Source organism: Electrophorus electricus, chromosome 17, assembly GCF_013358815.1.
Source record: "Electrophorus electricus isolate fEleEle1 chromosome 17, fEleEle1.pri, whole genome shotgun sequence".
Taxonomy (NCBI): Eukaryota; Metazoa; Chordata; class Actinopteri; order Gymnotiformes; family Gymnotidae; genus Electrophorus; species Electrophorus electricus.
Genome location: NC_049551.1, coordinates 594,661 through 607,500, shown reverse-complemented (window position 1 = coordinate 607,500; position 12,840 = coordinate 594,661). Strand labels below are relative to the sequence as shown.

The following is a 12,840-nucleotide window of genomic DNA, read 5'->3' as shown; positions in this document are numbered from 1 at the left end:
ATTCTGTGTAACAAGGAGACCTTCAGTCCTGAGAGGACAAGTTAACCTTTGTTTGTGTTAATCTTAAATACCCCTACAGCTTTGCAGAGGGGGAACCTTTGTAGAAGTCTTGTTCGCAGTCTCTCCCAGCTGGGTGATGTACCCGCTCCACACAGACGCTGTGTGTCCAGGCTGAGCTCCCTTATGGGCTATGCTTGTCTCCCTTGTCAATATTAACACAGAGAGCGCTTAGATATGTGGTGTGAGTTTGCTATGAGCTGGATACATGAATCAGTTTCATTGTTTCTTTCTTTTTTTTGGCAAAGTGTTTTGAGTGACTGTCCCATTTTACCTGAACATGTTAGATAAAATGGGGGGAAATTTTTGGCTAAATTGGGACGTCTTTCTATAATAACAGGTGCCAAAAATCATGAATCATTCTGCTATTTTTTATTCTCCTGTTATATTAAAGGCGTTTTTGTAATGTTGTCACTCTGAACAATGTTATTGCCCATGCAGTGTGTCTATGTCACTCACGATGCCCCCACAATAGCTTAACCCTCCACAACCACCTCGGTTACCTTAACATTTGGTCTCACATAAACACTGTCATGTGCATTCATATTTTCTCTCTCACTCACACTCACACACTGCACACAAATGCACACGTATATATCTGTTCACAGACCCTGGTAGGGAGGAATCCAATTAAAGAGAAGCAAGCTTTTATTGTTATTGGGGGGAAAAGCCTAACACATTTAACATTTTAAAAATTAACCATCACAGTCATTATGGCATCAAGAAGACAGACAGCAGGCAGGGTCTGAAGAAGACAGGACGTGAGCAGGGACCCATGGAGACAGGATGCAAAACAGCAGAGAAAAGACAAAGATGGCATAAAGGTAGAGGAAGGTCTAGTCAATGGAGAGAGGCAGGAAGTAAAAGTGTGTTAAATGAGTATAAGGAGATGATGGCAGCAGGACAGAAACCCAAACAAAAGCATGAAATGTACCATGTCCATGTTAGAAAAGGGTGTGAAGGGCAGAGTAAGAGCCTCTGAATACGACTTTGGTAGAAAACCTGATTTGCCAGAGGAAGCTGAGATAGAGCTCACAAGCATTGCAAAGATGCTGTCTCAGAGAGACCAAAAAGGACATTCAGAACTTTACTTTCCACTATTCCAAAGCCAATGGCATACCTGACTTTTCAGAAGCTAAGAAGATAGCTGGTTACTACTGGCTCCAAAATTTGATGAAAAGAAACCCTGACCTCAGTATAAAAAAGCCAGAAGCTCTCTCAACAGCAAGGGCTGTAGCAATGAATCCTGAGGTAGTGGACAAACAGTTCCAAGCATACAAAGTTCGGCTCAATTACCTGAACGTTGTAGATATTCCATCTCATCTTTGGAACTGTGATGAGTCAGGGCTGGGAGACCAGTTCTGCTCCAAGCAGGTGGGAAGTCATGGTCCATGAGATGGAGAACACATGCCTGTGCGGTCCTAAGAAGGGCCATGAGCAGTCGTTACTGTCTGAGGTTGGTCATTTCATGCCAAATCCCTCATAGACAGGCTAACGTAGTGAGGTTCTGATATCACCCATCATAGACAGGCTAACGTAGTGATGTTCTGATATCACCCGTCATAGACAGGCTAACGTAGTGAGGTTCTGATGTCACCCGTCATAGACAGGCTAACGTAGTGAGGTTCTGATGTCACCCGTCATAGACAGGCTAACGTAGTGAGGTTCTGATGTCACCCGTCATAGACAGGCTAACGTAGTGAGGTTCTGATATCACCCGTCATAGACAGGCTAACCTAGTGAGGTTCTGATATCACCCGTCATAGACAGGCTAACCTAGTGAGGTTCTGATATCACCCCCAGGTCCAAGGTCACAGAAGACTGGATCTGTTGCCTTAAATGTGATGCATGGTTCCATGAGTTGTGGGGAAGACGATAGCACTGGAGACAATTGGAAGATAAAGGTTACATTTGCAAGGACTGTGTTAAAAGTAAATTATGAACGGGTTTATTGCTTATTGTTTACATTTTCTAATACTTCTTCAGGCTTAAATTTTTGTACATGTTCAGATTTTCAAATGCATGCATGTAATACAATTAAATACGATTGTGATGAAAGTTGTATTAAAACTTTCATTATGTATTGAAAATAAATAAATCTAAAGGGTAAAATACAATTACATACAGTTGTTCTATAATTAACTACCACTGTGGTGTATTTTAAACTGAAACATTCTGTCCCATTTTATCTTTTTCTATTTTAAGTGAGATACGCGTCTCGTTGTTTGAAGGTTTCATCATAGAAATCGAGCAGGTGATCATCTGAGCGGCTTACGAAAACGTGTCCCAAACTACCTGACTTCAAGTATATATCAGAATATCACTGAACGTTTGGATGTTTGTGCGAACCAGTGCACAGTCGGGGGTCTCCGACTTACCGCCGCTTCGTCTTTCCTGTTTTAACACACCTGAAGCTGATTAACGTCGGTCTTAAGTTAGAGCGCGCACAGCTCACCGCGCCGCGTTACACGGGCAGAGCGCAGCTTCTAAAAGGAGGTTCTGTTATGACCCACGCGCGACTTGTTCTGGAGGTTAGCGTTAGTGTACGGACAGGTGAAAGGCGCTCTTCTCTTGTCGTATGAAGCATATTTACGGGTTTTGAGTTAAACCTGCTAACCTTGTAAGTGGATCAATAACAGCTCATGCTCCATCACTTTTTTCCTTTCGGAGAGGGGAGGAGAAAACCTTAGGCTCGAGCTTTGACGCTTGCGAGCTCGTGGCATTGACTGTTACACTCTCGACGAGTCATGCGAAAGTCAAAGTCCAGACTCGCGTGCATTTCGGGCGTCTTGGTGGTCTGCATAGCGGCAGTGGTTTGCCTCTTTCTTGCAGTGCTGAGCGCGTGGAGATGCTCCGCGGGACAGTTTACTCGCTACGCGGTCGCGGCGGACTCGCGGAGGTGCTCGGATATAGGAAGGTATGGCCCTGACGCGTGTCCGTTACTGTCTCTCAGCCAGGTTTGGTGCTGCTGTTTTTATTGTCTGCTTTTGATAAAGTCTGTCACTAATGTAATGCAATTTACTGAATGTACAAATGAAAATTGTACAAATGCGTCCATGATGAGCATAATGCAGCACGTTAAAGATTTTATTGACTCTGATGGCCGAACCTTCATTGTGTGTGCTGTAAAGAAAGGCCAGTATCTAACGACACAAGTGTCCACGATCTCAGTATCGTTATATGACACATAATCCATTTAAAGTATGAGGTGTCGGAGCTGCCTCGCCAGCATCGGTACCGCGCGCTGACATGCGCGTGTGGGAGCGTGCGAACAGAGGTGAGGAAAGGTTCGCTTTAACCTGAAACCATTTCTCTTGGTGACTGCTACGTCTGAACCTCGCCAGGACACAATTCTTCTGTCCAGCCTAGTGTTGTACCCAATATGATCCTTTTCTTTCATGTAGCCTCTTCCGTTCCGCGGCTCCTCGTGCGTGGCGGTAAATGGGTGCATGAAGGCTCGGATACAGGATCTCGCGCCTCTTAAAGAGATGAGCCGAGTCACAAAGGACCAGAAACGCTCGTGTGCCATTTCCTGGATGTCGGGCAAACGCGGCGTTTCCTTGCTCTGTTTTCTCAAGTTTCTTGTGTCCGTCTTGCGTTATGGACAGCTGTCATTTGATCAGTAAAAAGTCAGTTCATGTTCAGTATAAGTTAGTACTTTGTCTTACCTGGCTAAGGCCATTGTGACAACCAGTGATATTTGTGAGCTTTTGACACCCAACAAAGTTGCATATAATAACCCTTTCAGTCTAAACATTTTGAATAAATGAAATTACAAGAATGCTGTAATCAATGTATCTGAAGCTTCTTCTGTTAGGGAGGACCCCTCAACTTTGGTCTTCCTCATTAGTCAGGATGTATGAAGAGAGGAAGGTCATCGTGATGGCTTACTGACCTTCCCTTTGTTCTCTTTACTCTGTCGGTGGTGGAGAGGGGTAGAGATTGGAGGAAGTGTAAATGTGCCTGAACATTCTACCCTGTGATGCACATATCTTAGGATCTGTTTCTACATGTGGTCCTTCTGTAGTCTCAGCAGTAAAGTGCTTGGGCAGGGGCCATATTTTCAAATGCACAACTAAAATGTCCTGTCATGTTTCTTTATCTAGAATCTAGAGGAGAGTTTCACACTCGTTAAGTATGTTGAGGGGTGAAGAGAGGGGGAGCATTCCTCATTCAGGGGAAATCCAGCATGTTGAAAGGAAGTAGCTGGCTGGCTTTCAAACATGAGCGTTTATCGAAGCGCAGAAGGACAGAAGGTTTAACTACTAGTGTGTGCAAACTTCTCAGAAACTGAAGTCATGACATCAAATAACAATAGTTTATATACTTTGTGTGTGTGCACATTTACATGAGGGGTGACTGAACTCTGGGGTAGCAGGAAATGTTTCTCTGGATGGGAGATGCTATCAGAGTCCCATGAGGGGGCAAAAAAAAAAATAAAAATAAAAAAATCTAACATTAGACCAGGACGTGTGGAGATATGAAGTTACACTGGCACTCGTCTGGACCTCACCCTGTCCAAACAGTGCTGAGAGTCGCATGCATAATGAGTAGAGGAATGTCCTGTGAGAACCATGTTGGAGGGCTCAGTGGGGAGTGCAGGATGTTGACTGGGGGTTAGGGTTAGGGGTGTCAAGCCCAGCATGTCCTCCAAACACCAGTTCTTAATCCCATGAAGACTTTGCACAACTCCAAGGCATTAGCCAGCTGGTAGGATGAGTACAGAGATCTGATACACAAGTAGAGCATGCTTAAACAATATATATATTTAAAAAAAAAAAGGTGTAAATTTTAAAATGTATATAAAAAAACACAGCTAACCTGGTATGAAGGTTTTCAGTAATGCAGATCTTTGTAGTAAGTAAACATGGCTGGTCTTGTTGGAAGTTTTGGCACTAATGCCAGGAACTTCAGCTGTACTCAGGCAATGGAAAATTAGCTGTGAGTAACTCACACCTGTGCAGTTCTGAGCTCTTAAACTCTGTCATGCAGTCTTCTGGGTGAATGCGTAAGGGGACAGAGGCGTCCTTTGTTTCTATAATGTGTGGTTCGATCTCTGTGTCTTGGTCTTAAAATGAGCTGCTCTGTAATGTGCATGTCTGCATGTCCCCACTGCACTCTGTACTTGATAATGGTTTTTGCTTATTGTTTTACATGTCTCGTCTCCTGTGTGTTGCGGGCCTTTCAGAGTAAGTAACGCTGGTGCTGCATGCAGCTGCCTGCCTCTTTCCAAGGCTGCTTCAAACACTCAGCGGAGATCCACTGACCTCTAGCCTGTTTTGACAACTGTTTTAACACACACACTATTGTATATTTTATTATTTCTATATATATTTAACATGAAATCCAATCTGGTGATTGACTGACTGGTGATTAGTAGTTGTGACGATGTAGTGCAGAAGTAAATCCAGGTCTGCATTCAGATGTGGGTAAATTGATATTTTTGTTTTTATTTTGAGCTAAACCAAAAAATATAAGCCACTATTATAAAGATGAACAGTTATTAAAGCAGCCTTTGCCTGGTCACCAGTTCTGTCACAAGTGACCACAGTGTCTGGTCTCACCAGCAACCCCTACTGGTCACTCATAAGCTTTTCCCCTCTGGCTTGTAGAGGGGGCGCAGTCTGAGTCACGTGGGTGATTTACGAAAATGGAAAGGGAATAAAAATGAACACAAGTGCATAGTTGGTTCCTCCCCAGCAGGCCATGGCTCCACTATATGAGCTCATGGGGTGCATCCTCCAAGCGTCTGCTGTAATATTTATAAGAACAGTGAGTTCCTAAGCACAGAACTGTTTCCTCCAGTCGATGAGTGTCTTTACCCATCAGGGGAGTCCATGTCCTTCTGTTTTATAAGTGGTCTTTCCAGGATATGGGGTTTGTGTGTGCGTGTGCATGCGCTCTCGGAGAGATGTTTTAGCAGGGGTGTGTGTGTGTGTGTGTGTGTTCTCAGGGCCATACTTCAGCAAGGGGGCTCTGCTGTGGATGCTGCCATCGCTGCGCTGTTTTGCACATCTCTGGTGAATCCTCAGAGCATGGGGCTGGGAGGAGGAGCCATCTTCACTATCATGGACAAGAGCGGTAGGCAGCGTGTGCTTGCCGGGGTTAGCGTGAGGTCCGCGGCCATCCGAGCAGCCCTGCTTGGCCGTCACCCAGACTGTGCTGCAGCTTCCTGTGTCATTGGCGTGTGGAGGAAGTCAAACATTTTTTGTATTTGTCCCTCCCTCTTTTTGTCTGAGAATATTCTAGCTGTCAGAACAAATATTTTAATTGCAGTTGTTTTCAGATTTTATATTAAAAAAAGGGGACTGAGGGCTGTTGATGCAACTTTCAACCTGCTGCCATACGTTGATTCTGTCCATAAACGTTTTTCAGAATTTGAGGTTTCTGGCAGTATTCTGCTTCAGGGACGTCGTGTATCTGATTAATCAGATATGCGTCGCAAGATGAGCCACTCGTATTCCGTCTCGCCTACTGGCTGTTTGGCAACCAAAGCCTTGTTCTTCACCCACAGGGCGTGGCATCTGGGTTTTTGTTAAAGTAATTCTGGCCCAGTATGCTTCGTGAAACCTGCCTGTTCTGGCAGCTGTGGTAGTTATTTCTGAGTGACGGTTATGGCTTTGGTCGTTTTTGGTAGATTTGTTTTGGTGATATAACTAACCTGGAGCACATCTGAGACATCAAGACTGGTTGTCATGGTGACCTGCTAACATCTGAGCTGCTCTGCTTCCTTTTCCAGGTAAGGTGACGGTGATCAGCTCAAGAGAGACGGTTCCTAAGCACTTCAAACAGGATCTTCTGAAGAACTGTCCCACTGGCTTCAAGTTACTGCCCGGTTTGTCTGGGAAATCACTCAATAATGTTTAATGTGCCAGTCATGATGTCCTGGCAGTAGGAATATCTTTCACTGGTCCTATAAGATGGTCATCAGGATATTCTGTAGTGTCTCACTAAGGAGCAAAGGAGAGTGAAGCAGAGGCTGAACACCACACTACGGTGGGGAGAAGGCTCAGGCACAGGCCAAGATAGGAAGTGTTCCCTCTCCTTACAGGAAGTGTGCTTCATCTAATCTCCTACAAGCTTCAAGTTTACTGAAACATTAGCTAATATTTATGCTGGGTTTCCAATCGCCAGCTTTGTCCCAGCCCCATCAGTTCTGCAGCTGTTCTACAGATGTGGGCGAGTTGGATGCTTAAATATCACTGTTCTGTCATGCCGTGATGGGAATTGTTTTCAAAATGAAGACTCTAGTTTCATTAAGCGTGAGGTCAAAGGAGACTGCGGTCCCGCGCGGGGACGTTGACGCCATGTCCCTTCTGCTGTGTCCAGGTAGTGAATGGATAGGTGTTCCCGGGGAGATGAAGGGCTACGCCAAAGCCCACATGCTCTATGGGAAGCTACCATGGGCTCAGTTGGTGGAGCCCAGCGTGAAGCTGGCACGAGACGGCTTCCCCATGCCAGAGTACCTGGGACAACTCCTACAGTATTCGTTGATTAAATCCCTGGTGGAGAACACGTCACTGTGGTACAGTGCGCGCACGCACACATGCATGAGGTTTTGTGGGATGTATAAGTGTGTTGAGAGATGCTGTGTTGGGTGTCCTAAACAGAAACATCGGTTCCTTCTCTCTGTCCTAGTGAAGTGCTATGCCGTAATAAGACGGTTCTCAGGCCAGGGGACACACTCAGGTACCCAAAGCTTGCTGAGACCTTGGAAACCATTGCTAGACATGGAGCAGAGGCCTTTTACACTGGGAAAATCGCACACGACCTGATTAGTGACATAGAAGGAGCAGGTAGTGTGTGTGTGTGTGTGTGTGTGTGTGTGTGTGTGTGTGTGTGTGTGTGTGTGTGTGTGTGGATGTATGAAATGCATATATGAAGTGATAAAATCAGCAAAGGTCCTCAGTGTTTCTGTGTGTCTCAGGTGGATCTCTGTCGTTGGAGGACCTGAGTTCTTTTCAGGTCCGAGTGACCAATTCACAGGCTGTTCCGCTGGGAGACTATACGATGCATGTTCCTCCTCTACCAGCAGGGGGAGCTTTGCTCAGCTTTATCCTCAACATCATGAAGGGTTCGTCTGACTCTTACTGAGGCGCACTGGAGTAATGAAACTGTTACAAAATCGTAGTCAAAAAGATTAGTGTATTGCAATCCCATTTGTCTCTTTAAAGGTGTTCTCACACCTGAGCTGAGGCTTTGTCATCCACAGGATTTAACCTGATGCCAGCATCCATACACGGGAAGCACAAGAACCTGACTCTGCACCGCTACATAGAGGCAGCAAAGTTTGCAAATGGACAAAGGAGGAAGATAAGAGACCCCTCCTACCACTCTGAAAATGTGAGCCAACCCCCCCACAGTGCCTTCTGGTCCCTTCTACTATTGAACCCGACTTGTTGCCAGATTGATGACGAGCTGAAGATGCAGCTGCCGGCCGCCAACAGCAGTGCTGCTACCGCAGTAAACACTAGTTGCTTCTGCTGTTAGCACTGCAACATTAGTAGTTTCTTCAGACTAAAGAATTTGACCCAAACATTTCCAGACTATACCCCAATATTCTCAGTCTAGTCAGAAATTCTTTTTTTTTTTTTTTAGATGCTTCATAAGTTTCTCTTCCTCAGACCTGAAGTTTGTCAGTCACACATGGCCCGTTGTCAAACAACTGAAAATTAACAAATCTTATAATCCAGTAGCCCTCATCTCAGATTAGTGATAATCCAGCAGCCCTCATTTTCATGAGCAGAGCAGCACCTGCTGTACATGACTAGAATAATTGTCATTATTAATGATTACTTTTTTTTGCTGTTACTATGGGGGTGAGTTTCCTTAGAGCTCACTACCTCTTTGTTCACACACGCATTTGCACAGCCTCACACATCTACACTACCTTTTTTCTTTTTTTTTTTCTTTTTTTTTTAACTTTTATACCATTTTATCTACAGTCTTTCTTTCTTTGTGTATTTGTGTTGTGCAGGTCTTTGTGTTATCTTGTGCATACGCTCCGTCATGTACTGTTGGGTTTACTCGTTTTCTGTTTCGCCCTGAGCATCCAGCCCTGGTTTTGTTTTCTACTTTCACACTGAAGGAATGTTGCTTTTGAATTCTAACATCCTGTCTTTATTTTAATTTTTTTTTTTTTTTTGCACTTCTCAGGTAGCGTACCTTTTCGAGACGAGCTTTGCTGACCGTGTCAGGGCGTTGATCAGCAGTGAGTCCACACACCCAGCCTCCTACTACAACGTCACTCCCGGGGCCGATCACCTGGGGACCACACACGTCTCTGTCCTTGCAGAAGACGGCTCTGCGGTTTCCGTCACCAGCACCATCAATCATATGTGGGTGCTGCTGCTCAGTCTGCTCACTAAACACTGCCTGCCTCTGCCGCACCCCACCACCACACTACATGCCACACTCCACCTTCTGTTATAAGCATCATTAGCTTCTATTATGTGATGTGGGTCCTGCTTTTGTGTGTGTGTGTGTGTGTGTGTGTGTGTGTGTGTGCGCGCAGTTTCGGGTCGGCTGTGTACTCGCGCAGGACAGGCATCATCATGAACAATGAGCTGGCTGACTTCTGTGGCAGAGCTGATTCTCTGGCAGCCGGTGAGGCGCTCATGCTCGGTCACTCTGCTTTTCTGACTCGCTCAGATCTCTGTTTACGGTTACGTTATGGCTTAGGAGTCAAGTGCTGGGGGTTGCGATTTAAAGGTTATGGGTCAAGGGGTTGGGGTGGGGGCTACGGTTTGGCTTAATGGTTTGTTTGATTAAGGGTTAAATTTAGATTTCATGTTGGGGTTGGGGGGGCTATGGTTGGGGTTCATGTGGGGGGGGTTAGGGATTGGGACTAAGATGTGTGTGGGGGGGTTAGGGATTGGGACTAAGATATGTGTGTGTGTGTGTGTGGGGAGGGGGGGTTAGGGATTGGGACTGACTGCTGTGTTTCTATAGGAGAGCAGCCTCCGTCCTCCATGGCCCCTGCTATCCTATACACGAAAGACAGGGAGAAGATCCTGGTGATTGGTGGATCTGGAGGAAGTATGATCACGACTGCCATGGCCATGGTCAGCTGACCCCTGCACTACACACTTTAACACACTACCCACAAATGTTTTCACTTTTGAAACTGTTTAGCTTTTTTTTAAGCAAGCTCAGTCAGAAAACACAAAAACCTCTTGTCAAGGCTATACATGGTCACTGCTACAATGTCACTGCCACACTGATGCATTGCTACAGTGTCAGTTATTCCACTGTAGTGTCACTGCTACACTGTTTTTATATGCTAAATTTCCAGTGTCACTGCTCCATTCTAGACAGTGTCTGAACGCCAAACCTCAGCTGGCTGTCAGTGACTGACAGTACAGTCCCTTCTCTCGCTCACACTGAGACACGTTCACCCATCTGATCTTCCACTCACAAGCAATAACAGATGGAGGAAAGGAGTGTTTGCCGAAAGCTGGAGACCATGCAGATGTGTGTGTCCTCATAAATCAGACATCTCAAATCAGGCATAAAAAAACTGTCTCCCAATGTCACTTGAGCTTAGTGATGAGCATAGTAATACACACAGGCTATGAGGGTATGCTATGAGATATGTGAGAACTTAAACCAGAGTTTGTAAAATCTTCTCATTGTAATGCATTTTCTTTCTTTTTTGATTAAGTTAACACCCAGATCTTGACTCCTCCTAAAAACTCATTGTGCCTTTTTCTCCTTTCCTGTGTCAGTCTATACTGAACCATTTGTGGTTTGGAATGAGTCTGGAAGATGCCATCAAGTCGAAGGTGGTTTTTGTAAACTCCAAGAACTCTGTGATATTTGAGCAAGGATTTGACCAGGTGTCTACTCTTTAAACACCATTTATTAGCGCACACACTGCAATTGTTTTCAGAGTAACCCTAGATAAGTGACTGCTGGCTGTAACTGCATGCCTGGCATGTTGAGGAGGGGGTGCTGAGCTGTGTGTGTGTGTGTAAAGGTCTGGACTCCTGTCTTTGTCTTGCAGGGGCTGATCAATTTCATGAGTTCGCTGGGACACGCTGTGCAGTCTGCGGATTTCGTCCTCAACGTGGTGAATGCTGTGGCAAGAGAGCGTGGCTGCATCAGCGCATTCTCGGACGCCAGGAAGGAGGGATGCTCGGCAGGTTACTGACCCGCCTACTTCCCCGCCTCTCACGGCAGAGCATGGTTGAATCCCTGCGCCACACAGAATGGCCAGAGGAAACTTCCCAGAATTGACTGGACGTTTCTCCACTGGAGTCCTGTGGAGTCTGCAGTGTGTGAAAGGATTGCGACGTGGCTCAGATACTCTAGTCTGTTTTGGCACAGCTATACTGTGGCCTGTTCTGTGTATGCAGATTTAATTCAGTGACGAAGCTAGATGGATGCTTTAAATGTCTACAAGATGTACAAATTGACTGTTAGTTTGTTCAGCAACACTTATCAGAATTAAGAATGTCAGGCTGCTACCCTGGTAGATCCACCAGGTCTACAACTCTGGGTACTGGATTGTAACTGGCACTGCTGTGTATGTGGTAACTGAGGGCTAGCCTCTGGTAAAGTCAAATGTGACGTGAATGTTTGTAGCCTTTAATACGTTTAAAACATTTAGCATATTTTTACACTAGTTGTACACAATCATTATGTAACTGCACGATTTGTGTACTTTTTCAAAATTTTTAATTTCTTTGTACTTTTACACAATTTAAAATGGAGACTTAATAAAGATGCTCATTTTTTACTTATTTGCTGTGAGTGGTGGATGTAGCATAGCAGTTTAAGCAGTGATGGGCTGTTTGTATGAGACATGGAGAGTTCTTCAGTTTACTGAGGCAAGTAGCCAAACGAGTATTCCTAACCTAGTTTAGAGACGCTCAGTTCTCCTTCCATCCTGTCGCCAGTCCGTCCTGCTGAACACTGCCAAAGAAAAGCACTGAAGACTTCCTAATGGTGATTATCCAATCAGAGTGCTCCCACCATACAGGCCTACTGTCCAAACAAAAACCCAACATGAATGAAACCCTCCCTACAGCTGCAGGTTAAAACAAGAAATTCTTAAATAAAGCCATAGGTGTGCTATAATTAAAGGTTTAAAGGCATTGACTGATTTATTTATTGGAGCTCTTAAGTATAGTGATGGGCTGACTTGTGTTTTTCTATGTGTCTGTGCAGAAGCGGGCATGTTCTGTGTGTGTGCGCTGGGTCAGGGGTCAAAACAGGCATGTTCCGTGTGTGTGTGCGCGCTGTGGAGAGACTTGGCTGCATGTACGTTGCATAAGTCATAATCTATTAGGTGACGGAAGCAACCTAATGGATTGGTCAGCACCAGTCTGCGAGCCTCCCAGTACAACTCTGTGTGTGATGTCATGATCCACGTGACATCACAGTTGTTGCTGCGCGGTGGGAACTGAAAGCGTTCTGAGATGGTAACCTTTTCATGTCAGCGTGTTGTCCCCAGGGCCCCCCATCTGGGCAGGCGCCTTCACAGACCGACACACAACAATGGAATATCGACAAGCAAATGCCTCGGACACCGAGTTGTTTCTGTCTGCAAGCACACGGTGAGGTGTGAGGATATGCTTAAGCACACTTTGACCCCACAGTTAAACAACAACCTTTAGCATTGTTTACAAATGAGGGGGTTTTTTTTCCCGCAAAAACGAGAGGAACAGCCTCCCGCACACACGCAGCAGGCAGTCCTGTTGGGGGATGGGCAGACCATGGATCAGTCCATGTGGGGGTGGGGTAATGATGTGGAAAGTAAGGGGAAGGTAAACATTTGAA

The 12,840-nt window shown here is 45.4% G+C and overlaps 1 protein-coding gene across 2 annotated transcripts; it reads left to right on the top strand.

The window, feature by feature from the left end:
• Window positions 1-2,532: 2,532 nt before the first annotated feature.
• On the top strand, window positions 2,533-11,801 carry ggt5b (gamma-glutamyltransferase 5b). Of its 2 annotated transcripts, XM_027025301.2 has the most exons (12): window positions 2,536-2,974; window positions 6,011-6,138; window positions 6,797-6,892; window positions 7,387-7,582; window positions 7,696-7,853; window positions 7,985-8,131; window positions 8,270-8,400; window positions 9,214-9,395; window positions 9,572-9,663; window positions 10,009-10,121; window positions 10,785-10,895; window positions 11,063-11,801. In XM_027025301.2, the coding sequence occupies exons 1-12, from the start codon at window positions 2,805-2,807 to the stop codon at window positions 11,207-11,209; spliced, it is 1,671 nt and encodes a 556-aa protein (XP_026881102.2). In that variant the 5' UTR covers window positions 2,536-2,804; the 3' UTR covers window positions 11,210-11,801. The 2 variants fall into 2 exon arrangements, with proteins under 2 accessions (XP_026881103.2, XP_026881102.2); XM_027025302.2 differs by lacking the exon at window positions 10,785-10,895 and having other exon boundaries at window positions 2,533-2,974.
• Window positions 11,802-12,840: the final 1,039 nt, after the last annotated feature.

Bases quoted from the DNA above. Each gene is read 5' to 3' on its own strand.
- ggt5b (XM_027025301.2), top strand. From the start codon at position 2,805: ATGCGAAAGTCAAAGTCCAGACTCGCGTGCATTTCGGGCGTCTTGGTG. The intron at 6,139-6,796 runs GTAGGCAGCGTG...TTCCTTTTCCAG, and splicing joins CACTATCATGGACAAGAGCG to GTAAGGTGACGGTGATCAGC. The intron at 7,854-7,984 runs GTAGTGTGTGTG...TGTGTGTCTCAG, and splicing joins TAGTGACATAGAAGGAGCAG to GTGGATCTCTGTCGTTGGAG.